The sequence below is a fragment of the Leucopleurus acutus genome, assembly GCF_964270905.1.
Source record: "Leucopleurus acutus genome assembly, chromosome: 1".
Lineage (NCBI taxonomy): Eukaryota > Metazoa > Chordata > Mammalia > Artiodactyla > Delphinidae > Leucopleurus > Leucopleurus acutus.
Window position 1 is genome coordinate 172,085,596 of NC_139142.1, and position 26,028 is coordinate 172,111,623.

At 39.8% G+C, this 26,028-nt stretch overlaps 1 protein-coding gene across 1 annotated transcript; it reads left to right on the forward strand.

Moving 5' to 3' along the window:
• Nucleotides 1–327: 327 nt before the first annotated feature.
• On the forward strand, nt 328–26,028 carry MCEE (methylmalonyl-CoA epimerase). The gene is made up of 3 exons (XM_082851104.1): nt 328–387; nt 8,737–9,074; nt 25,656–26,028. Exons 1-3 carry the CDS (start codon nt 348–350, stop codon nt 25,806–25,808), a joined length of 531 nt encoding a protein of 176 aa, XP_082707230.1. The 5' UTR covers nt 328–347; the 3' UTR covers nt 25,809–26,028.

The following is a 26,028-nucleotide window of genomic DNA, read 5'->3' on the forward strand; positions in this document are numbered from 1 at the left end:
GAAAACCGAAAATCGCCATTGGTCAGCTCGATGAACTTTCTCCAAACTTTTTGTTTTATATTTCTGAGGGGCCCACAGGAGGTGTCGCGTCCTCCTTTTAAGTTTCTGCTTTAGATGCACTCGGTGACTTCAACATGTTGTGTAGTAAAAGAGAGGACCCGCTCCCAACACCCACGGGAACGCAGCACCACTTGTCACGTCCCCTAGCCTCGTCTGCCCCGCCCCCAGGATCTCGCCCCGCCCCCTAGTGTTGTCTGCCCCGCCCCTTCGGGCTCTTGTCCCGCCCCCCGCCGCGCCTTCGCCCTTCCGACGCATGTGTACGTCAGGAATTAGCTAACGCTTCCAAGATGGCGCGTGTGCTGAAGGCGGTGATTTCGAGCGCCGTAGGTGAATACTCCGCGCTCGGGGCTGTCCGAGGGTGGGGTGTGCGGGACGGGACGCCAGGGCCAGAGGAGGCCGCTCCGTGGCCAGCGCTCCTGGGTCTGCTGCGCTCTGCCCTCGAGATGCGTTCCTGGGCCGCTGTCAGCACCTTTAGACAGAGAGAGCCAGCCTTCCAGGCACGACTGGGTTAGCGTGGGGTTTTCCTTGTGTGTTTGCGTGTCACAGTCACCACTTCTCTGAGTGGCCGCGGAGGCGAGAGCACCCGGCTAAGGGGCAGCAAGGCTGGACCAGAAGTAAATGCAGTAAATGGCAGAGGGACAGTGAGGTTGTGTTTACCGCACCCCGTGAGAGACGGGGGAGAAACCAGAGGAAGGACAAGCCTTGTGAAAACGCAGGCTGAACTCTGGGCTCGGCCAGCATCCTGCTGAGAACTCTGGAAGGTCAGTTGTGTAAAGAATACGGAAGGAGCGTTTTTTCCCACATGGCCTAAGATATTCCTTATTTTGTATAAAATCAGGGAAGAAAGCAGTAGACTGATTGGAAGGTTCCTTGAGTTTTCTACACCACCATTAAAAAAAGTAGCCTCAAGTTTTCTGTCGCCCCAGTCCATCTACTTTTTCCTCTTTCTCTTTTTCTTTTCTTCATCCTTCATCAGAGGGGCAACCACTTCCCTTAATCTGAAATTCCCTGTTAGGAAAGAAGTGCCGAGTGGTGACGTCTCTGAGTTACTCCTGAACGTCCGTGACAAATCCTTCAGCTGAGCACCTTAAGAAAGTGTTTAAGGGGATGAACTTTCAATAATGTTAGGTTTCTCTCCTAGAAAGAGCTGTATGTTCCCCCTATTCAAACTGACAGTTCAAGTCGTCTTTCGAAGTCCCGTCTCAAACTGAACATGTTCTTTATTTATCAATCTCTGTAGTCTTTCTTACCAGGCACAAAATGTCTTATGCATCTATCATTGCAAGTCACCAGGGCTAAGTGATGAGAACCACGCAAAATGTGCCGTAATAGTTGTAGCTGTCTCAGCTGTGGATCCGTTTAAAGAGGTGATATGTATACAGGAAAAAATATAACAATAGGCTGAGCACAACTTATTAAAAATTAATCTCTAATTAATAGGTGATACTCAAGGTTTGATAATAACATGCCCTCCTGGCCCCTCTTTCCTCTCCTTGGTAAAATACAGGGCAACATCTGAGCTCACATACCGTTGCAATAGCCCTTTTCAAAAGAACTCATAAAACAGTCATCTCATCTCTTAGAAAGCTGTCTCTTAGAAAATAGACATTGCTCATAGAACATACACTGAAGATATTAAAAACTGAGAACCAAAGAATGGTAAAGAATGTCAGAGGGATGAGAAAATTAAATATCATGGTTGCACAACATCAACTTTGTTGTCAGACAGACCTAGGCTTAAGGCCCAGCTTTGCCACTCAGTGTGACCTGCAAGGAAATTAATCAGGTCTATTTTTTTTCTCTAACTGGGAAAAATCTGAGGTACTCACTGAACTTTTACTATTCTCTCTGATTTATGGCCATTGAGACTAATAGGCAGAGCTGGGCCACCCCATGATACACTCCTGCTTCAGAATTTGTGATCACAGTTTGTATAGGCAAGATTGTGTGGTAGCATTGTTGCGTAAAAGTAATGACAAAATTAACCTGTGCGTCTTTATTGGGAGAGGTCAGATCAGCGAGATGTTATGCCATGGGATCTGTCCTACACCGATGAAAGATCCCAGCAGTATGGAGAATGCCTAGAGACTGGGCCATATCTGCATTGGGGGTAATAGGTTCTATAAGATATTAAAAAGAGTTTCCAAGATGAAACAACAGTCATGAGCAGTGTGGGCGAATTAGAGGGTTACTAAAGCAACTGATTTCAACTTGGAAAAATTGTAAATCAGTATTCCTGTATCAAAAAGTGAAAAGAATACTATGCTTATAATAGCTTCCAGCAGAAGTATTCCATGAGGATGTCAGTAGTCACTAAATATTGAAATACTGTCAACAATGTTCTAAAATCAGAGCCCACACGAGTAGATTTTCAAGAGTGAAAGAAGAGTAATCTCCTTGTCATAAAACGTAGTAAGTTATGGATTGATGAAATGAAACAGTGACTACAGGAGCACTATGTGTGCCAAAACATTCTCCAAATGCAAACAATTCTTTAGTTATTAAATAAGAGTTTGAACGTAAGAGCAGTACTGTGTATAGGGTAGGTGCACAATCAACTTTTTCCTTTAAAAACATAAAATGCATTAGAAGTCAGAGATGCTTACATTTATAAGCAAGTTATTGATGTAACCTTTTTAAAAGTGACAGTAATGATAATCCTTGGAACTTATAATGTACTTTGTGCCAGGCACTTTTCTAAACCTTTTGTATGTAATATTCGTTTTAGTCTCATGACAATATTATGAGGTAGGTATTATCTTCCTATATGAGAAACAGAGGCACAGAGAGGGTAAGTAACTAGCCCAAGGTACACACCAATGGTAGGGTCAAGATCTGAACCACAGCAGTCTAGCACAAGAGCCCACATTCTTAACCATAAAGCGTGCTACCTCTTATACTTACACACAAAACCTGAAGGTGAACATATAAATAATAATTTGAATATTAGAGAAGAGGCATTTTTACATGTGTATTTTTATAAATACTTTTATTCAGTAGTTGTTGGGGGGAAATTAAGGGGAAGGGAATATAACTTCCAAGTCATATATTTATTGCAAGAGCTGAATACTAATAAAGATGCATGTTTCTTTTGTAACTTTTATGCACATCTTTGCATAAAGGAAAAGCAAAATGAAAATAGTGTATTCCAAAGGCTGGCTTTGATCTATCCTATTTTAGAGGCTTGAACCTTAGATGACTCCACTTTTTATTTCATTGTGGTTGAATATATCTAACTTAAAATTTACAGTTTTAACCATATTTAGGTATACAGGTCAGTGGCATTAAGTACCTTCATATTGTGCAACCATCATCATCTCCAGAACTTTTTCATCATTCCAAGTTGAACCTCTCTGTACCCATTCAACAGTAACTCTCCCATTATCCCAAACCCTAGCCCCTGGTAACCACTATTCTACTTTCTCTCTCAGAGTGTGACTACCCTAGGTGCCTGTTATAGGTGGAATGTGTATACAATTTATATACAATGTGTATCCTTTTGTGACTGGCTTGTTTCCCTTAGCTTAATGTTTTCAAGGTTCACCCATGTTGCGTTATATGTCAGAACTTCATTCCTTTTTAAGATTGACTAATATTCCATTGTATGCGTAGACCATATTTTAGTTATCTTTTCATCTGTTGATGGATACGGGTTATTTCCACCTTTTGGCTTTTGTGAATATGCACTTAGGAAATGGGTATATAAATATCTCTTCAAATTCCTGCTTTCAGTTCTTTTGGGTATATATCCAGAGGTGGTTGCTGGGTCAAATGGTAATTTTATGTTATGACCCCACTTTTAAGGAACATGAAACTAGCAGAAAAACAGGAGAAGCTCAGAAAAAGAAATCAGGTTAAACACACACAATTCATTCCAGTTTGGCTTGCAAAGGATTGGCTTTGTGAAAAAAGTTAGTTTTGAAAATGTAAACTGAACCTGTTAAAGACAAGAGTGGCCAAGTTACATGACTGTGAGGATAGATCTATGATGGAGTCATATGGAAGTGGGGTAACAGAACTGTTGTCTATTTAGTAACTGCAATGAGTAAAAAATTATTCCTAATCATAGTTTTAAACAGGATGAAAATACGTGTATGGTGCCTCTGGTTGAATGCTGAAAATGAATGGGTTTCTTACCAAACTAACTTGAAGGCACTTGTGATGAATGACTTTCGAAGTATGTCTGTCTCCTCAAACCAGATGTGCAAAAACTCAAACTTAAAAACTTATTACAGGGGCCTCCCTGGTGGCGCAGTGGTTAAGAATCCGCCTGCCGACGTAGGGGACACGGGTTTGAGCCCTGGTCCGGGAAGATCCCACATGCCGCGGAGCAGGTAAGCCCGTGCGCCACAACTACTGAGCCTGCGCTCTAGAGTCCGTGAGCCACAGCTACTGAAGCCCATGCGCCTAGAGCCCATGCTCCGCGACAAGAGAAGCCACCGTCATGAGAAGCCCGCGCACCCCCCACCCACTGCAACTAGAGAAGCCCATGTGTAGCAAGGAAGACCCCACGCAGCGATAAATAAATAAATAAATACATTAAAAAAACCACTTATTACATGTTCTGAAATTAGATTATGTGAAGTCTGTACAACTTTGCAAATATACAAAAAACAGAATTGGACACTTCAATTAGGTAAACTTTATAGTATATAAATTATATCTCAATATTTATGTTAAGAAAACCTCATTACAAATGATTATTCACATTCTATGACACTTTATGTACAAATTTAACATATAATTTCTTTAAACAGTAAGTACCCTTAATGTGTTTGAGTATAGACCCTTGCAGCTAAACCTTTTCTTACTTGGAGTCGATGTCGAGAAAGCCTGGTCTGAAATAAAAACAATCTGAATGGAAAGGAATGCAATGTTATTTTTAAGTCAAGGCACTAAAAGTATTTAGCAAGAAACAATATTGAAAGAAAGTTGAAATTAGAGTTAATCTACATCCAGATTTGGTAACATATCCATTTCTTGTACATCAGATTCCTGACGTGAGTGAAAGTCAGTTGTTCATCTTTACAATCCTGTTGTTTGTTTTTTTTAACACTCCTATTTTTAAGTATCTCATACCTTTATTCACACCTATGTATACATTGTAGTTTATTCATGGGAAGTAATCCTTTTTGGAATAGTCACGAATTGCACATTATGGAGTTCAAAGTAATGTAGTTCTATTGTACTTTCTGAGAGAAACCTAAAACTGAAAAGCTGTGGATTCCTATAGTTGGGGTGCAATCTGAAATAAAAATATCTTTTAAAAGTTGGCAAAAGTCAAAGGAGAAACTAATATTTTTAAAGTTCAGTTCACAACAAATTCTTCAGCAACACAATTTTTAAAGTATCTGTAAGGATCTCTATCACTGTAACCCCTTTATTCTGTTTCTTACCCCAATTTGCTTGGTCTGTAGGATTTCACATTTCACTCATAGACTCCTCACTAACACTTTTTTTTGTGGGTGTAAAATAATATCTAATTGTTTTGATTTGCTTTTCACTAATGGCAAATGATGTTGAATATCTTATGTGCTTTTTGGCCATTTTTATATCCTTTACCCTTCATTTTATAATTTATTTTATTTATTTATTTTTGGCTGTGTTGGGTCTTCGTTGGTGTGCGCAGGCTTTCTCTAGTTGCGGTGCGCGGGCTTCTCATCGCAGTGACTTCTGTTGTTATGGAGCACGGGCTCTAAGCCTGCGGGCTTCAGCAGTTGTGGCTCGCGGGCTCTAGAGCACAGGCTCAGTAGTTGTGGCTTAGTTGCTCCACGGCATGTGGGGTCTTCCTGGACCAGGGCTCAAACCTGTGTCCCCTGCATTGGCAGGCAGATTCTTAACCACTGCGCCACCAGGGAAGTCCCCTACCCTTCATTTTAAAGAAGTGGAATTATTGAATTCTCACCAGTATCACCATATTTATTTTGTCCTATTCCTAGAATATATGCTTTAGGGACCAAATAAAACCAATAAAGTGATGTTTCCTTTCACAAACTAGTTTACACTTCTAGAAGTAAGATCAACTAAAATATGGCCATAAAATCTTGATTTTTACATTATATAAAGATGTTATTATCTTTCTATTTTCCTAACATACAAAGAAGATTTTGTGTTCTGTTAAAAGGAAAAGGTATCAGTCATTCTTGTAAACTGTTCCCTCCTCTCATTTCCAAATGATAAGGAAGTTATGGAGAAAGACTGTAGTGAGACTTCTAATAGCATGAGTTGCTTGAGCTTCCTTTTCAGTGCCAGAGTTTTTGGAATGTTCCGAAAGCAAACTGGCATAGGATATAAAGCTTCACCTTCACTTGGACGTATTGTAATTTACTCCTTGACAATTGCCATATGTTCCATTGCTGGCAATAGAATGCCTGCCAGAGAACCTCCCGCTGCCCCATCTCTTGTAAAGTTATCACTGGTAAGGAGAATTCAGAAATACCCAGACTCACTGTTTGATATACTCTTAAAGTTTCACAGAGCAAACAACACTAGCGTATGTATTACTCGACAGCTCGTTGACTGTATCTCCAGTTTTTTTTTTTACTACAGATATGTTCTGTATTGAACTTTCATTGCAAATTGCACACAGAGATGCAAGGAAGGAAGGGAAGAGCAGTCTGACTGATGCTTTTGTTGGTTGTTAGCATTTTTAAAATTCACTGCCACCATGCCCTTCAAATGGTTTCTTGGTCTCCACAGAACCCTGCATGCCACTCAACCAGCAAACAGTCCCTGTGTGTCATTAACAATAAGAATGGCTGAATTTACTGTACACCTGTTACAAATGTCTTGCACTGTAGTATATTTTTTACATCAAATATCTAATTTTCACAACAAACCAGCAAGGTAGATATTTAGTGGGTAGTACCAGTATTTTTTAAAAAGCTAAAATAAAATACAATAGAACAGAAAATATTAGAGCACATCACATCTAGTAAGGATTAGGTATTCTTTTTATAAAATTTGATTTCAATGGTACATTTATGTATGTGTGTACTGGTTTGGAGTACACTTGAATTTCATGATGACATAATGAGTCCAAAGAACTGGAGTCACCAAGGAGAACACAAGACCAGGTGGGACAGTGCGTAGAGAAGAGACAGAGCTGGATGACCTTAGTATTGGGTGTCAGCCCCCCCCAGCCAGCAGGCCTCTCCCAGTGGCCAGAGCAGGACAATTTGCCTGTACACGCTCCCCTTTGCCACAGTCCAAGGAACCCTGTCCCCTCCCTGTGGAGGACAGGTGTGACAATGGAGTTGGCCTTGTGACAGTCATGCTCTAAGCAGAGACAAAGGAGCATTTATTGATTCTGAAAGAGGGAGAGTCCCCACAAGGTGATAAGAGCCACACAGGCTGTGGGCTCTTTATCTCTTGGTGAGGAAGCATTCCAGGACCGAGGCCCATCCTCCTGCGGCTGAGGAGACTGCCTTCCCGACAAGGTATATGGTCTTAAATCAGATCAAATAGTGCCACTTTAATTTCCCTGTTATCAAAAATTTTAGTAAAGGGGAATTAATTTTATGTTAGCTGAAGCTCTATAATACTAGGTACTATTTAAAGTGTTATTTCATTAAGAGCTAATAACCCTTTGTTTAAAATATGTATTCTTCAATTTGCTGTTTCATACTTTTTTATTAAGTGATGTAGTTTTGCAGGATTATATTTAGACCTCGTACACGTATATAGTTTTCATTCTGGGGAGAACCTGGCTCTTAAAGTCCAGTATTTTGGGGACTGAAGAAATAGTAGTACATGGGGAGAACACATTGCAGGCTGCTTCAGTTTCCAAATGAAAGGTTTCTTCACATTAGAAGCAGTTCTGCTTCTAATCCTTCAAAATTATAAGAACAATTTAAAAAAATCGCTCAGAGGAAACTCTCATAAGTTTAAGTACCCTCTTGATCTTTGCTTGTTTTTCCCCCAATAATGAGATATTTTCCTTAGTTGGTAATCATCCAAATAAAGTACACATTAAAAGGTATTTATAGGGCTTCCCTGGTGGCGCAGTGGTTGAGAGTCCGCCTGCCGATGCAGGGGACACGGGTTCGTGCCCTGGTCCGGGAAGATCCCACATGCCGCGGAGCGGCTGGGCCCGTGAGCGATGGCTGCTGAGCCTGTGCGTCCGGAGCCTGTGCTCCCCAACTGGAGAGGCCACAACAGTGAGAGGCCCGCATACTGCAAAAAAAAAATAAAAACAAGAAAAAGGTATTTATGGTTCTAACTTCAATGAACTTACTGCAGAACGTAAGACAAAAAGTTGGTTGTAGGTAGAGAAGAAAATTGCTTGCTATCATCATTAAATGTATGTCGTTTCACTATCACATTCAAACTTACCCTTTATAAAATGCAGAGAATAGCAAATAATCCTTAATGATATGCAGCTATCCTTTAAGTGTTATTGGTAAATATAAGTTATTATGAAAAATGTCATCCTTTGTCCTGAATTTAGAAAGCTCAGAATTAGCTTTTTAATTCCAGACAGTTATTTCAGAGCAGAGTGAGTAATTCTGACATAAGTTTTTTCATTTATGTACTCTGATTTAATTTCACTAATTAAAAAGAAAAGGTATGTAAATAATTTTTACATATATGATTATATTTTGTTTTTTCAAAAATTAATTTTAGAAGGGCATCAATTCTCAGAAGAAGGATCTCAATGCCTGCTCCATTTTTCAGGGCTTTTTCCCAGACTTCAAACTCCAGTTCCAACAGTAAGAACTTTTTCCATGTCCCTGTCGTCGCATCAAGTGGCTGGTCCTGTATGGAACCTCGGTCGACTCAATCATGTCGCAGTAGCAGTGCCAGACTTGGAAAAGGCCAAGGCATTTTATAAGAATGTTCTCGGGGCCCAGGTGGGTGAGACGGTCCCTCTTCCTGAGCATGGAGTATCCGTTGTTTTTGTCAACCTGGGAAATACCAAGATGGAGCTGCTTCATCCACTGGGAAATGACAGTCCAATTGCAGGTTTTCTGCAGAAAAACAAGGCTGGAGGAATGCATCACATCTGCATTGAGGTATTTTAACTAGTTTAATCCTTGGCATTGTAAATATCTCTTTTAAAATGTCTTTTACTTTTGAAGGCTACATATTGCCACTGTCATCAGAAACTTCCATGAAGTTCTTTCAGGGAAATGGTAAAATTGGTTCTCTTCAAGGATGGATCTATAGATATATTCTCTTTCCCTCTAGAAAACTACAAATAATAATGAAAATACGTTTTATTGAAGTCTGGGTTCAACTATACAAAGGCCCACTGAAGTTGGCCAAAACAGATTTGCGTCTTTGCTGTAGTATTTATTGACCACGTACGACCTTCCATGCAATAGGAACACACTGCTTTCGCTGTCACAAGGCAATTAGAAGAAACAAGCGACAAGACTTTATAAAGTAAGAATTTCCATATACATGCCTATTATTATAATTATTTTCTATCTTTAAAATTCTAATAACTTGTTCCTTATTACAAAGGCAATACATTTTCAATTACTGACTGTGATTTCTCAGATCTTCTCAGTTGCGTCTGCTAACAATTCCTGAAAAAAACCATGAAGTGTTAGACAAGAACATTCTCATTAGAGAGACTTTATCTGTAGATGTTCATGTTCAGATAACTGCTTTTGGAATATCAGCATTACCAATTATGCTTCAATTTAAATTATTTTGGTAGGACAAGTCTTTTGATAGAAGGAATGACATAGTTCATAGTTAGGCCTCATTCCCAATCCAGGAGAGAGGGGGTTTGGGTTCCAGCATGAACCCAAGGATTTATTCAGTTTACATTGCAAATATATTTGAGAACCTACCGCGTGTACTCCACTGAGGGCTTGGATTCAGCAGTGAGTAGGAAAGGCATGGCCGTGCCCACGGTCAGGAGGGGCAGCTGCTTACAGTGCACTGGGATAAGCAGAATTAACGTGTCTTCTTAGTTGTGCAATGAAGGAAAGATTGATTGCTCCTGGCAGGCCAAGGAGGTGGTAAGGTATCGCAGGGCATGAGTTACAATGAATGTGAAGGAATCCCCAGGTGGACAAGGGGAGGAAGGTATTCTAGGCAGAAGGAAAGCACATAGAAAGGCATCGGGTTATCATAACTACCAGCATTGTGTCCTCTGGCAGGATACGAAATACTAGACATGCCTTATTTAATTCTCGTAGCTACCCTTGAGGGCTATATTAACCCCATTTGACAGGTGAGTAGTTAGAATAGTTAACTTGCCTGCAGTCACATATGTAGGACATGGCAAAGGTGGGGTTCAAACCCAGGTTTGTTCTGATTCCAGGATCTGCACTGTTAGCCATGGTGCCAGATTGCCTTCATTGGATTAGCTGAGTTTAAAATTTCAGGTGGGGAAGCCATAAGATAGTAGACAAAGGAGCTAAACAAGGCCTAATATTTAACCTTTATCCCTTTTTTAGGAGGTTAATTTTGGCTGCAAGTCTTTGTTTCAGTGGACTTGAGGGCTTGTCTAAGTCTCCCCAGGATGAGAAGCAGGATCCTCAGCCCTTGCATGCACTCATCTCTCTCCCACACTATACTGTCTGTGTTCTACATCAGAGAACCCAGGCCTTCAAAGGAAGCCACTGTGAGTTAGAAGTTCAGTTAAGTAAAAAATAGTGGAAGTTGAGTAATGTAAAAGTGAATTCAAAAGTCCAGATTAAAGGGGGGAAATGAAAATGTTTGTCAGTATAAAATGAAGGTAGGTGATAGGAGGAGTTGTGCAGAGTGGTTAGTTAGCTGCTGCATTAGTATGCCACACACCCCATCATTAGTCTCTGCTCTCTGTAAAAAATAACATGTCTTGACTGGGTAGATTTTATTTTTCTATTCTCAGTCTAAGATGAGCTGTCCCAGGCTGATGGCTGCTGTCAGTAACATACGACTTACAGGGTAGCTCCAGGCCTCACCAAAGGCAGAGAGAGAATACAGGGCAGGTATCTTCAGGGGGTGATCTCGAAACCAAACATATCACTCCTGTTCCTGTCGTTGGTTTGGTCACATGGCACACTCGACCTCAAGTGTCGTCTGTATTCAGGCACTTACATGCCTTGCTAAAACCTGGGGCCTGGTATAATTAAAAGGAGGAAATGGAAAGTGGGTACTGGAGGCCACCAGTTTATGCTAGTTGGTAATTTTTAAAAGTGGTATTGCAGGGATAGCATGACACTTTTTTCTGAATGAAGATATGCTTTAAGGTGGAGTCATTTGAGAATCATTGTCATCTGCTGTGGAAACCTGTGAAATGAAGTTGTTACCACACGCAGGGGCTTGGTTCCCTAACTCACCAGAGAGAGCAGAATTCCTCACCGATCCTTGAACAGGAAAAACATTTTTGTTGAATGAACCTGCAGAGATTTCAGAGTTAATTATTTTACCATAGTGTAACCTAGTCTCTCCTGCTACTACAACTGAGGTCTGAAATTGTCTTCCACTGGAAGTACAAAGGTGATAGAACTCGTCAGAAAATATTTCCTTGGTCATTCCAGTTTCTGTGGCCACATAATACATTATCCCTACACTTCAGGGTGTGATGACAACTATTGTATCTTGCTGGGGATTTTGTGGGTTGGGAGTTTGGGGGAGGGTTCTGCTGGGCAGTTCTTGCTTGGGGTCTGTCCTGCGGCTGCGGTCAAACATGGAAGTGAGGCTCCGCCGGGCCGGGTGTCCCACTCACGTGCTGGTGGCTGCTGCTGGCTGGGCGCCGGGTGTGCAGCTGGGCCTCCCAGCAGAGCACATGTGTGTGATCCCTGCAGCTCCACAAGCTGAGGGCGCTTCTCAGGACAGTCGGACTTCTTACCAGGCAGTGGCCTTGCTGACTCCTTACCGGCCAGAGTGAATGTCCAAGAAGGCCAGGTGGGACTGTGTGGCATTTCCGTCCTGGCCTCGGAAGTCCCACAGCAGCACTTCCGCTGTCTGTTGGTCATAAACAAGTCCTCGAGGCTGACCAGATGCAGGGGGAGAGGAGAAGCTGAGAGGCTATGGCCGCGTCTTACAAGTGCTACAGCCATCCATGTAGTGATGTGTTCTAAACAGAAGGAATGTGTGTGAAACTTCTAGAAGGTCTAGAACGATTTTATTTTCAAATAGCCAGAAGTGGGAACCAGGACCATTCCCTCTGCAAGAGGAGGCAACCTGTCTAGCCTTTGTGAATAGATGGAGACTCAAGAGAGGGGTACTTGAAAGGTGGAAGGTGATAAATACACGTGTGTTTGGCTTTCCCTAGAGGAAGTTTGGAGGTCATCTTGTTCCGTCTCTTTCTTGCTGACGTGCGCACCGAGCCGCCTCAGTTGTCTGGCACAGCTGTGCTGACGTGCATGTGTGCTTCTGACCTTTCGCAGGCCTCTCCCTGAGGAGAAGTTTCTGGTATCGAATAGAACTACTCCTGCTTTCGCTAAATAACTTAGACAGCAAGGTATGTCACAGTGAAAACCTTAAAGGCCACTGAAAATATTTACTTATTCAACAAATCAGTACTGTTGTAAAAATGTTTAAGTGCTTCCGTGCTGGTTGGTAAATAGCTGCTGCTCTAAACCTTCTGAGTAACATCCTCCTTCCAGAAGGACCCTTCTCTAAGACCCCTCAGACATCTCCCCCCTCCACACACACACAATTCAGCAACTGAAGGCTTACTACTCAGCACAGCGGGGGGCCTCCAGGACCCTGGATAAGGTGCCTTTTGTTCTGTTTGGTTGCTGCCTTTGTCTGTTACGTTCCTGGTCGTTAAGCATTTTCAGAGTCACTGTGACTTTCACTGCATTAGGTGCCGGGACGTGTAGCTACACAAAAAAGTCCCGGTCCTCTCAGGATTGCCCGCTGCTTCACGTTTTTATGTGTGCCCTGCACTTCCCACAGAGGATTAGAGGTGACTGGCCAAAATACAGCCTATGAGATACCAAAGGATAAACCTAAGTAACAGTGCAAGTTAGAACAAAGAGGAAAATGAATCAAGAGAAAACTCAAGGTAAGATTAGTGTACCCACTCGTTCTGTCAAATATTTCCTTCTAGTTGCCAAAACAAAAGGGAAAATAAATACTATTTAAAACAGTCGTGGCCCCTTCCCCTTCTTCCCCTCCCTTCGTGCCATCCTGGAGACTTTAGGTAGAGCAGAGCCAAACACTAGTGCACGCTGCTGGGGAGAGCGGGGGAGCCCAGAGCGGGGTGCGGGGCCACGTGGGTTGAGGGGCCCCCGCGAGCAGAGCTGCCTGCTGTGGGAAAGCTGGAGGCCGAGTAGGGTACCCACGCGTAGGGAGCTTCCAGCTCAGGGTGTCCGAGTCTGAGCAGAGGATGCCGCCAGGTTTGGGGCGTCAGAGTGAGAAGGGCAGCAGTGCTGGGGGCCAGCCCGATGCAGGGAGTGGGGTCCCAAGCATGTTGGGAGCATAGAGTGTGAGAGCCTGAGCAGAACGTGTGCGCGTGTGCATGCACGTGCAGGGGGCACCTGGCGTGGGGAGGCGGGGCCTGAGCTGTGTGTGGAGTGTGTCAATGCCGGGGGAGACGATGACTCATGGGGAGGTGAAGCCAAGCGGGCTTGCGGATGGGGTGGCCGCTATGGGCAGTCAGGGCCTGAGCAGGGTGAGGAAGGTGTACACACGTTGGGGCCACTCTGTGCAGGAGGGGGGGACCCAAGCAAGGTGGCGAGGACTTGAGTACGGGGAGTGGGGTGGGAGGCCCTGATGCAGGAGGCCAGGCCCAGCGAATGGGAGCTTAGGTGGGGTGAGGAAGCAACCAGATGGGGTAGGGGGAGGACACGTGGGGTGAAGCGAGCGTTGCTGAGGGAGGGGCAGCAACTGGGTAAGGACTGGTTACGGGGGAGGTGTATCAGGTGAGCGGGTATAGCTTCCCAGTGTCGGAGATGGTGGTACAAATACACAAAGGATGTTAGATTATGAAAGAAAAAAACTTTAAGGTGAGAGACTAGCCAGGTAACTTATTTCCTGCGTGCTGGGAAATGTCTGTTCTCCAATGAAGAAGAGAGAAAACTCTACTTTTTGAAAAACTCCATTCTCATTTTGGCTTTACAGTAAACCCTAGGGAATTGCTAAGCTCTACAAGTGATCTGTGTATCACGGGTTCCCAGACATGGGGCTTTTGTAGAATGATAACATTTCCAGAGAACAAAAGAAGTGGGCAGTTTGATCAGGTTTTTTAACTTTCTCTGTTATTTAATAAGGAAAAATTTTTAAAATTCTGTCTCTTGCTAACATCATTTTAGAAAAGAAAGGGCATTTTATTACCAAGAAAAAACAGAGGAGAAGAAAAAGGAGAAATCCTCTTGGAATAAAAGAGTTCTGTCAATTAAGATATTTAGTTTTTTTAATGTTTTATTATCAACTGGTGAAAATTTCAGAGCAGCATTTGGGAAACTTTCTATATAGCCACCACCAGACCACATAGCAAGTATGGAAGCTAATGTGTGCCCTTCTGCAATAATCCCCAGGACTACACAGGAACCTTCTGAACATGATACAAAGTGAGAACAGTGTTAGGTTTGTATAATTCACTTAGTTTTTTGTTTTTTGGGAAAAGACAGTTGAAACAGAAATGTTTTATTCAGACTTTTAATTTTAACTTCCATGGATTTATATCAATTTGAAGATTAAAATCATTCATTATTGGTATCAATAAGCACTATTATAATTTTATATAAAATAAAAAGCCTATTTTTTAAGATTAATCAAAATATGCACCATTAAAAGTAGCACATTATTACTTATTCATAAATTTTGGTCACTGTGAATTACATACCTTAAGGTTTTTAAAAAGATGTTATTTAGTCCAACTTCTTGTCTTTCAACAAACAAGATTGCATTGCCAGTTTCAGATGAGGCAGCTGAGGACCAAAGAGAGTATAAGATTTACCTGAAGTTTCTGAATTCTGATTGTGACAATCCAAACATTTTTTTATGTGGAGTACTGTCACTCTTAATTTCCAAATTACAGGAGAAAATCAAAATAAATTCCCAGACACAGATACAATACCCCTGCTGCCTGTCCCCACCCTACCATACCCCCCAAAACTGATAAGAAGTTGAAATGAATAGCCCGGATATTCACCAATGACATTTAAGGTCTTACAGAGCTATATGATACACAATTGTAATTGTACAAAGGACTATAAAAGCAGATTTTTTTAGATGCATTATTATTGACTATGTTATTTTTATTACTTAGGGGGACAGACTTAATTTCCCAAATCAAATTACTTCTTATTTTTTCTAAGCATTCTTTATACCCTTAGAGTAGATAATGCATCTACTTTCAATTCAGAAAAATTAAAATGTTTTTATTTCATTCTTTTTATTATTGCCAAACAGCACATTAGGAGCACTCTTAGAAAATTGTTAATTTTATGGCAGTACTCTAAACAGAAGGATGGACATGATACAAGATCTTTAAAATCAAAGTCAATGATAGAAATAGTAACAGAAATAGAAATAAATGCTAGTACAATATCAATTAGGCATTTTCCCCCAAAATCTAAGTTATTAAATCTTAGAAGTATTTCTTGGACTAAGGGATACTGAAGAAGCAGTATACTAAAAATTAAGATGCGATATCAGGGGACTTCCCTGGTGGCGCAGTGGTTAAGAATTGCCTGACAATGCAGGGGACACGGGTTCGATCCCTGGTCCGGGAAGATCCTACATGCCACAGAGCAATTAAGCCCATGCACCACAACTACTGAGCCTGTGCTCTAGAACCCACGAGCCACAACTACTGAGCCCGTGTGCTGCAACTACTGAAGCCCGTGCGTGCCTAGAGCTCATGCTCCACAACAAAAGAAGCCACCACAATGAGAAGCCCGTGCACTGCAACGAAGAGTAGCCCCCGTTCGCCGTAACTAGAGAAAGCCCACGCGCAGCAATGAAGACCCAATGCAGCCAAAAAAATATATGTATATAAGATGCAATATCAGAAATGTGGATATTTATAATTGAGTAGAATGTTCTGTAATGAAAATATCCATGATCATATGTAGAATAGAAGTTATCAAAAGGGCACTGTGAAAACAGTCATGATTCTATTATGAAAAATTTCAAACATACAAGGAGTAGAAAAAAATGTAGTGAACTCCCATATTCCCATCACCCAGATTCAACAGTTTTCAAGATCTTGTCACACTTTATCATTTCTTCCTTTGTTAAACTGTTTAAAAGTAATTCACAGGTCATTTTACCTTTATGTAGTTTGTGTCTCTAAAAAATAAATAACCACAATGACGTTATCATATTGATCAAAATTGACAAAAATACATCTTTTGTCACCATCATATACACAGTTATAAATCACATTTACTAGATTGATTCACGAATGTCCTTATAGTTGATGTGTTCTAATCAGGACCCAAACAAGGTCCACTTATTACAAATGTTGTTAATCTCTTTAGGTTCTTTTTTAAAAAAATATTATTAACATCTTACTAGTGCAGTACATTTGTCACAATTAATGAGCCAAATCGATACATTATTAGTAACTAAAATGTATACTTCATTCAGATTTTCTTAGTTTTTACCCAGTGTCCTCCAGTGTCCTTTTTCTGTTCCAGGATCCCATCCAGGTACCACATTACGTTTAGTTATCATGTCTTTTTAGGCTCCTCGTGCCTGTGACGTTTTCTCAGACATTACTTGTTCTGGATGGCCTAGATATGTTTGAGGATTACTGGTTGGTTTTTTTTATAGAATGTCCCTCAGTTGAGATTTGTCTGATGTTTTTCTCATGATTAGACTAGGGTTATTGATTTTGGGGAGGAAGACCACAAAGGTAAAGCGCCATTCGCATTACATCATGTCAGGGGTACATACTGTCCACATGACTTATCACTGCTGATGTCGGCCTCGAGCTCCCGGCTGAAGAAGTGTCATCATGTTTCTCCACTGTAAAGATACGATTTTTTTCTTTTTCTCCATATTATAATCTTTAGGAGGAAGTCACAGTGTGAAGCCAACACTGAAGGAATGGAGAGTTATGCTCCTTGATCATTCCATAAATTATTTGGAATTTTCCTGTATGGAAGATTTCTCTGTTTTCCCCCATTTATTTATTCAGTCATTTATTCTTCAATCACTTATTTATTCAGTCATTTATTTTATATTAGTAATGAGTTATACACATTTATTTTATACTTTAGACTATAATCCAATACTACTTTATTTTGTTGCTCAAATTGTTCCAGCTTTGCCAGTAGGGCATTTTGGTTGACTCCTGTGTCCCTTTGACATACCCTATCTTTTTTATTTTTCCTCCCATGCTTCCTTATTTTCTGGCACTGCAAGATGCTCCAGACACATCATCTGTGTTCCCTCTGCTAATCTTGAACTGGCCATCTCCCCAAGAAGCCCTGGCTTCTTTCACTAGAGAATGGTATTAGAAACCAAGATCTGGGCTCAAGATGTGCTTGTTGCTACTGGGGTGTCATTGCTTCTAGGCCTTCTCAGCTAACAGAGCAATGACCTATGTGTGTGTATGCTGTATATATAGATATATCTGTAAGCATGCCTGTATTCAACCATAACTCATAAGATGTCTGTTTGACATGCTCATGAACTCATGTGTTCATACTGATGTCTCTGACCTTAATCCCTTACCACATGGACCACTCTAGCCTTCTCCCTTGCTTGTCTATGACCCCTCATTCCGATAGGGAGAAACTTGGCTCCTACCATGTGCCATCCCTTTACTTAATTGTTCAATTTCCATATGGATATATAGTGATTGTATTAATTTCCTAGGGCTGCTGTAATAAGTTACCACAAACTTGGTGGCTTAAAACAATAGAAGTTTGTCCTCAGGTTCCAGAGGCCAGAGTCTAAAATCAAGAGGAAAAAATACAGAAGGAACAAAAAAACAGAATAGAGCATAAGAGAGATGTAGAACATGGTCAAAAGTTTTAGCAGAGTATACGTGGAGCCCCAGAAAGAGAGAAGAGAGAAAATAGAACAGAAGCAATCATTGAAGAAATAGTCGACAAGGACATTACCAGTCAGAGGTAAGACATCAACCCACAGATTCAAGCTCCACAACCCGGAGCAGGGCAAATACAAATGACACCACCTGAGCGCCCCACAGTCATGTTGAAAAGCAAAGATAAAAGAAAATCTTAAAAGCAGTCAGAGAAAAACAAGACAACAGAAGTTATGAAATGACACAATATGTAGTGACATTTTTTAGGTACTGAAAAGAAACTGCCAATTTCGAATTCTGTCAATAAATCCAGCCAAGATGGTGTAACAGAGACCAGATTTATCCTTTTGCCTCAAAGAAAAAAAATTAGACAAAATATATGAAATAACCATTTTTGGCATTGGACATCCGGCAGCACAACACATTGATTTCTCAGAGAAAGAAAACAACCAAGGTAACCCTACAATTTCCCAGCTTACTGGCTGGAGAGAGTGTTTCCAGGCTGCAGTGCAGGAAGGGAGGATCCAAGTGAAGTTCAGCAGTCTCCCTGCGTTGAGGAGGTGGGAGCAGAAAGGATGGGGAGGACGTGGTGGTCTGAGTTTGCCGTATAAAGGACTGGAAAGGAGAGAGCTGCATGGAGAGTATTCTCCAGAGGTCAGCAATGCCTCTCAGCTCTTCATCTGAATAGTGAACAGTGCATGCGTGTGAGGATGCTGCCTGAAGCTGGGAATAGAACTCCTTGAAAGGATTAGAGGGGACAATCCTTACACAGAGGTTGAAAAAGCCATGTTCTTACCAACCATAGTGGAGAGACCTTGTAATTCATGAGACATTGGGTAGAGTATTCAGAAGAGCTTTGCATTAGTTGTGAGGAAAATTAGTCCTAGACTTTGGGCTGCTCTGATCCTTCAGTAGGTGAGTGGATAAATAAGCTGGTACAACCAGACAGTGGAATATTCTTAGCACTAAAGAGAAATGAGCTATCAAGCCATGAAAGGACATGGAGGGATCTTAAATGCATATATTACTGAGTGAAAAAAGCCAATCTGTAAAGACTGTATATTGTATGATTCCAACTATATGGCATTCTGGAAAAGGCAAAACTATGGAGACAGTGAAAAGATCAGGGGTTGTGAGGGTGGGGAGAAATGATGACTAGGCAGAGCAGAGAGGATTTTTAGGGCCGTGAAAGTACTCTGTATGATACCAAAATAATGGATACATGTCATTATACATTTGTCCAAACCCGTAGAATGTACAACACCCATAGTGATCCCTAAGGTAGACTGTGCACTTTGGGTGATAACGCTGTGTCAGTGTAGGTTCATCAGTTGTAGCAAATGTACCATCTGGTGGGGGATGCTGATAATGATGGAGGCTGTGCATGCTCTTGGGGCAGGGACTGTGTGGGAACTCTCTACTTCTCAATTCTGCTGTGAACTTAAAACTGCTCGAAAAAAATAGTCTTTGGGACTTCCCTGGCGGTCCAGTGGTAAGGATTCTGTGCTTTCACTGCCAAGGGCATGGGTTCGATCCCTGGTCGGGGAACTAAGATCCTGCAAGCCACGCGGCATGGCCAAAAAAAAAAAAAATAGTCTTTTAAAAAATAACATAACCCCCTGTCACCCTAGAATTCTAACCTTGATGAAAATATCCTTTAAAAATGAAAGTGAACTGAAAACATTTTTAATTAAACAAAAATGAGAAGATTATGCCCAGCAGACCTGTGCTACAAGAAATACCAAAGAAGTTCTTCAGGATGAAGGGAAATGATACTAGGTAAAAACTCAGATCTTTAGAAGAAATGAGGAGCACCAGAAATGGTAAATATGTAGTTTAAAATAATAACTTTTTTATTACCTTAAATTATGTATGAGACAACTGACAATTGAAATTTTTTAAATGCATTATAGGGTTTATAACATAGAAGTAAAATTTATGACAGTAGTATAAAGGATGGGAGTTGGGCAAATGGAAGTATACTATTGTAAGTTTCATATATTATACATGCAATGGTAGACTCAGATAAGATCAAAATATACATTGTAAACTCTAGAGCAATCAATAAGAAAATTAAGAGATAACTAAAATATAATTAAGGAGATAAAATCAAACACTACGAAAATACATGTTTAAACAAGAGGTCAGGAGAGGAGGAACAAAGTATTAATGAGACAGAAAAAAAGTAAGATGATAGACTTCAATTTAACTATATGAGTATTACATTAAGTTTCATTGGATTAAACATTAATTAAAATGCAAATATTATGTATCTGGATTAATAAAACAAGACACATCTGAAAATGAAATTAAAGCAATTTCATTTACAATAGCATCAAAAAGAACAAAATACTAAGGAATAAATTTAACAAGAGAACTGTCAAAATTGCACTCTGAAGACTATGAAACGTTGAAAGAAATTAAGGGCCTGAATAAATGGAAAGATATTCTGTGTTCGTGGATCAGATGACTGAGTATTGTTAAGATGTCAATATTCCCTAAATTAATCTACGGTTCCAGTGCAGTTGCTCTCAGATTCTCAGCTGGCATCTTTGCAGAAATGGACAAACTAATTGTAGAATTCACATGGAAATGCAAGGGATCCCAAATAGTCAAAGCAATCTTGAAAGAGAAAAACAAAGTTGGAGGATTCACACTTATTGACTTTAAAACTTACTACCATCAAAGGTAAACAAAATGGTGTGGTACTAGCATAAGGATAGAAACAGAGATCAATGGATTACTCTAGAATTAAGAGTCAGACATAAACCCTCATACTTGATTTGCAGTGAGGGTACCAACACCCTCCAGTGGGGGAAGAATAGTCTTTTCAACAAATGGCATTGGGACAACTGGATATCCACATGCAAAAGAATGTATTGGAACCCTTACCTCACACCATATGAAGATTCTTTTTATAGCTGGACACAACACAGTGACACTTGGATAGGTGAAAGGCAGAACTCTTTGTTACAGCTCCAAAAGAGAGAAGGCTGCCAGGTAGGGCACGTGGGGTTGTACTGGGGACAGGGTAACAGCAACTGGAGCTGTAGAAGGTAGCTGAGTGGGACAAGTGGAGGGGGGTTAGCTAGGTTTCATGGGCTCCCTGTAGATTAGCTAATATGAGTAATTCTGTGGGCTCTGGGGCATGGGGACTGTACCCAGTTGTCTGGTACCTGTCTCTGCAGCAACTAAGGTGGGCACATACTGGCCCCAGGATATGAGAGCCTGATAAGGGAGGTGATTGGCATGCGGGCCTAACCAGTTGCTCCAGAATGAGAACTGACCAGCCTCTACCAGGGCCTCAAAACTGGGTTAAGACAGCATTTCAAAAAAAAATCCCCCAAAGTTATATAATACCATATAAAAATTAACCAAAAATGGATCAAAGACCTAAACGTAAGAGCTAAAACTATAAAACTCAGAAAAAAACATAGGTGTACATTTTCATGACCTTGGATTAGGCAGTGGTTTCTTAGATATGACACTAAAAGCTCGTGATAAACAAGAAGGTTGATAAGTTCGGCTTCATCAAAATTAAAAACCTTTGTGTAACGACAACTCATAGAATGGGGGAGAATATTTGCAAATCATATATCTGATAAAGGACTTATATCCAGAATATTCAAAGAACTATTACAACTTGTCTTTATCCTTAATAACCTTTTATCTGCTTGATGTGTCAGATACTGAGAGGTATGCATGTTTAGTTTGTTTTTTATTTTTCAAGGCAATACTGTTAGGTACATGAAGATTCAAGATTGTTTTATCATCTTGGTCGATTGTTTTTAGGTTGTGTTTTTACTTCTGTTAGTATGTTTCATTGTAAGTTCTGTTTTATCTGATATTAGTGTTGCTATATCAACTTTCTTGTGGTTAATATTTACCTGGTATATCTTTTATCCATCCCTTTACTCTTTTCTTGTGTGTGTGGTTTTCTTTAGGTCTATTCCTAGAAGACATTTATATTCTAAAAAGGAGCATATAGCTAAATTTTTTTTGTTGTTTAAGTATATCTCTCTCAATCAACAAATATATTTAAAAATTTTTATATTTGTATAATCTCATTTTATAATTCATAAATTTAACCTGTCTCCATTTATAATAACTACTAATGTACTTGAACTTTTTAACTTTTTATGGTTTTTCTTTCTTTTCTCCTTTTTGCCTTCTATTGAATTGAGAAACTTTTTTTTTTAATTCTTTCTTCCTCTGCTATTTTAGAGATTACAAATTCTAGTTCGATTTGTTTAGTAGTTAGCCTTAATTCTTTTAACTTACAGAAAACTTCAAACACAAAAAATGACAGTCATATAATGAACTCTCATGTACCTAAACCCAATTTCAACAGCTATCAATTCATGGATAATCTTATTCCATATATACTCCCTCCATCATATTATCATACTTCCATTTTCTTATGGTAAGGTGAAGACATTTCTAGACGTTATGTAATTTCATCCATAAATATTTTAGTTGTGTGTATGTGTTTATTGCATTTTTTATGTATTTATACAAATTCATAATGGCACCCAAAACAAAATTAATGGTAATCCTCTAATATCATGAAATACCTAGTAGGTATTCAAATTTGTTCTTCTATAACTTTTTATAGTGTGTTTGAATTAAAATCCCAATAATGGGCACACAGTTGCTGCTGGTTGGTATATCTCCTTTGAACCTTTTTGTTGTCATTTAGTTGTGCGCGTGTGTGCGTGTGTGCGCGTGTGTGTAAGCAGGGGTCTTGAATGATAACTTAGCTAGTTTAAAATTCTAGATTGACATAATTTTACCTCAGTACTTTGACATCACTCCCGTATCTTCTGGTCTCTGTTCCTACTAGTAAGAATTTGTTCAGTTCAATTGTAGGGAGTTGTTGTTTTTCCCTGAGAGCTCTTCAGATATTCTCTGTATCACTGATGTTATTCAGTTTCTCTATTATATGTATAGGTATTGGTTTGTCTTTATTTATCCTGCTTTATTCTCAGGTGCACTTTTAATTTGAGGACTCAAGTGTTTCTTCAGTTATGGAAAATTATCAGTTATCTATTCAAATATTGCTGTTGTCACTCCATCTGGTCTCTCTTTCTTTAGCTCAGTTTTACTAGAATATCTGAATCTGTCTTCCATATCTTTTAATATTGCTTTAACATATTTTTATCTAGCTTCACCAGTCCCTGCTATGTGCATATGCCTTCAAATGCCAGTGGAATCTTGTCCATGAACTGTCACCAAACTCTTTTGTTCAATAGGCAACACTAGAGAAGGACAAGTTATCCTCTAACCATTAAGAAGAGTCCAGATTTCCCTTCTTATAACCTAAATGTTTATTAGTAGGGGAACGATTAGGTCACCTTTCGTATTTCTATAAAGTAATTAGTTAGGACACTATGTAGTAGGTTAAAAGTTGTTGACCTATATGTACTAACATGAAAAAATTGCTAAGATATATTACATAAAAAAAGCAAATACAAATAATGCATACAGAAAGCATCATGTACCCCTGTACACACATGCAGACACACACAATGTATGTGTGTAGGTGTGTGTGTGTATATATATAAACTTTAATTGATATACATGTTAGTTAGTCAGACTGCAAAGTTCAGAGCCAGCTATGAAGTTTAGAGGACACACGGTCCTCCAGAAGACCGCCCTTACTCGGTATCACCTGCAAATTTAGGGTTTTCCAAAACCACCCTCATGCTCAATAACACCCTAGAAATGCTCACAGAGCCCCCCAAAAGCTATTACGCTCATTCTTATGGTTTATTACAGAGAAATGATACAGACCAAAACAGCCAAAGGAAGAAACACAGAGGGCAGAGTCTGGGAGGGCTCTAAATGCAAAGCTCCCATTCTCCTCAGGACACGTGACCGTTCTGGCATTGATGTGTGACAGTACGCCTTGAGTATTGCCAACCAGGGAAGCTCACACAAACTGAAATGTTGAATTTTTCTTGGGGCTTTACTACTTAGGCATGGTCGATAGATTGATTGCCCACATGGTTCAACTCAGTCTCCAGATCAGCTGATATCGTGTGACCCTTAGCTCCTACCTTAAATCACATGGTTTCTGGCATGGCCAGCCCCTACCCTAAGACTATGATGGCCAGCTCTACTTTAAGATCCAGATTGGTCAGCTTCTACCCTAAACAGAGACTCTCCTATCAGGTTATATAGGTTATCTCCCACAAGTCAAGGGCAAAGACACTCCTATCAAGGTTACAAAAATTATCTCCCAGAAGTCAAGGCCAGATCCCTCGTAGACAAAACCAGATTCTTTACTACTTCATACATATGTAAGGATTATAAATATATTTTAAGATTTGGAAGAGCATACATCAAACTGAGGACAGTAGTTACCTCTGGAGCAGGAAATATTATTAGTGGTAGTCAAGGGGTTCTTAGCTCTACCTGTATGTTTAAATTTTCATGTACTGTATAATTTTTAAATTATCTTTAAATGGAAAGACTGAATTTAGACTAACTTTGGGAAAATGGAAAAAGAAGTCAAATTCAGTAGAATGAAATTCATTATATGCAGATACAAAAAGGGAAGCTATCAGGAATCCTACTGTTCTGAGAAAGATGAGACTAGACCAGCTATTTCAAAATAGCATGAAATGACCATCATAGTCTGGGCATGACTTTGAAATAGCTATCAGGTTTAAAAAGAAACATTGTCAGGAATGTACAAGTAGAATGTACTCTGAAGAAATTATAGTTTATTTATAGTAACATTTAGTATCCTTATCAGTGGTTTGACCAGTTTTAGAATCCAGTATGTAATCCTGGGCTCTTTGAAAGTAAGATTGTATAAATATGAACATTTGTTAAATCTATATTTGGGTACATGGGTGTTATTCTCTCTGGATTTTTTTTATTATTGTTTGTAATGCTATTAGATCATTAAACTCCAGGGTGATGTATGACTGCCTAGGAATACAGGGATTCTTACTATCCCTTTCTATTCACTTACTGGGCTCCAAGTCTAGGAGGATGATTTTCCAAGACAGGAGAATTACTCTTCCATCAGGTATTTAGAAACAGATTTGCTCCTTTCCTAGACTGCTAATAAGTATGAAGAAAATACAAATGTTTTAGAAAAGACTTGCAAAATTATAAATGTTTGCATTTTTTTAGAATGGAGAAAAACATTTTGGTGACAGTTTAATAGTGATTTTCATGTATATGAAGTTCTAATCTCAAAAGTAATAACCAGATAGTTTGTCAGGTGAGAGGTTTGGAGATCAGGGAAGCACTCATATTTGCTGAGTACATTCTATAAACTGTGCTCAAAGCTTCTTATCTGTTATTTTAATCTCTTGGCCATTTATATGGCAGGCCTCATGTCCCTCTTATAAATGAAGAACCCAAGGCTCTTAGGAAAAACAATTTATGCAGTATCGTCAACAATACTGCTAGACGAACATGCTATGAAGTGTAGCATACATTATTTAGGTTGTAAGAAATGTTTACTAATGGTGAAAATTCTTAAGCATTGTGCTTGCTTACCTAGGAAAATTTAGCAACTTCTTTTCCTTCTCTAGAAGTGTTAAGCTTATTTCTGTGCTGGTTTAAGAATGGTTCTGCCCAAAGGCAGAGAGCTCGCAGTTTCTTCTAAGCCTTACGGTATTATAATTTGGTATTTTTATGATCTCAAATGTGTTCTTATTTATTTCCTTTTCTCAAGGTGGATAATATAAATGCAGCTGTGATGGATTTGAAAGAAAAGAAGATTCGTATTCTAAGTGAAGAGGCCAAAATAGGAGCACACGGAAAACCAGTGATTTTTCTCCATCCTAAAGACTGTGGTGGAGTCCTTGTGGAACTGGAGCAAGTGTGACTTCTATTCTCAAGAAATTAAATTAATTGCCCTGAAAAAGCCTTATCAAAATGTGCTTTGGCATTGAGTTCTTCACTGCTTCCATCACTTAAAAGTTAAATCTAATCACAGAAAGAGACTTTTAAAAATTATATGTGTGTATATATATATATATATACACACACATAAAATATTTGCTAATTACTTTGGTTTTTTTCCTGATTTGGAGAAAACTTTGATT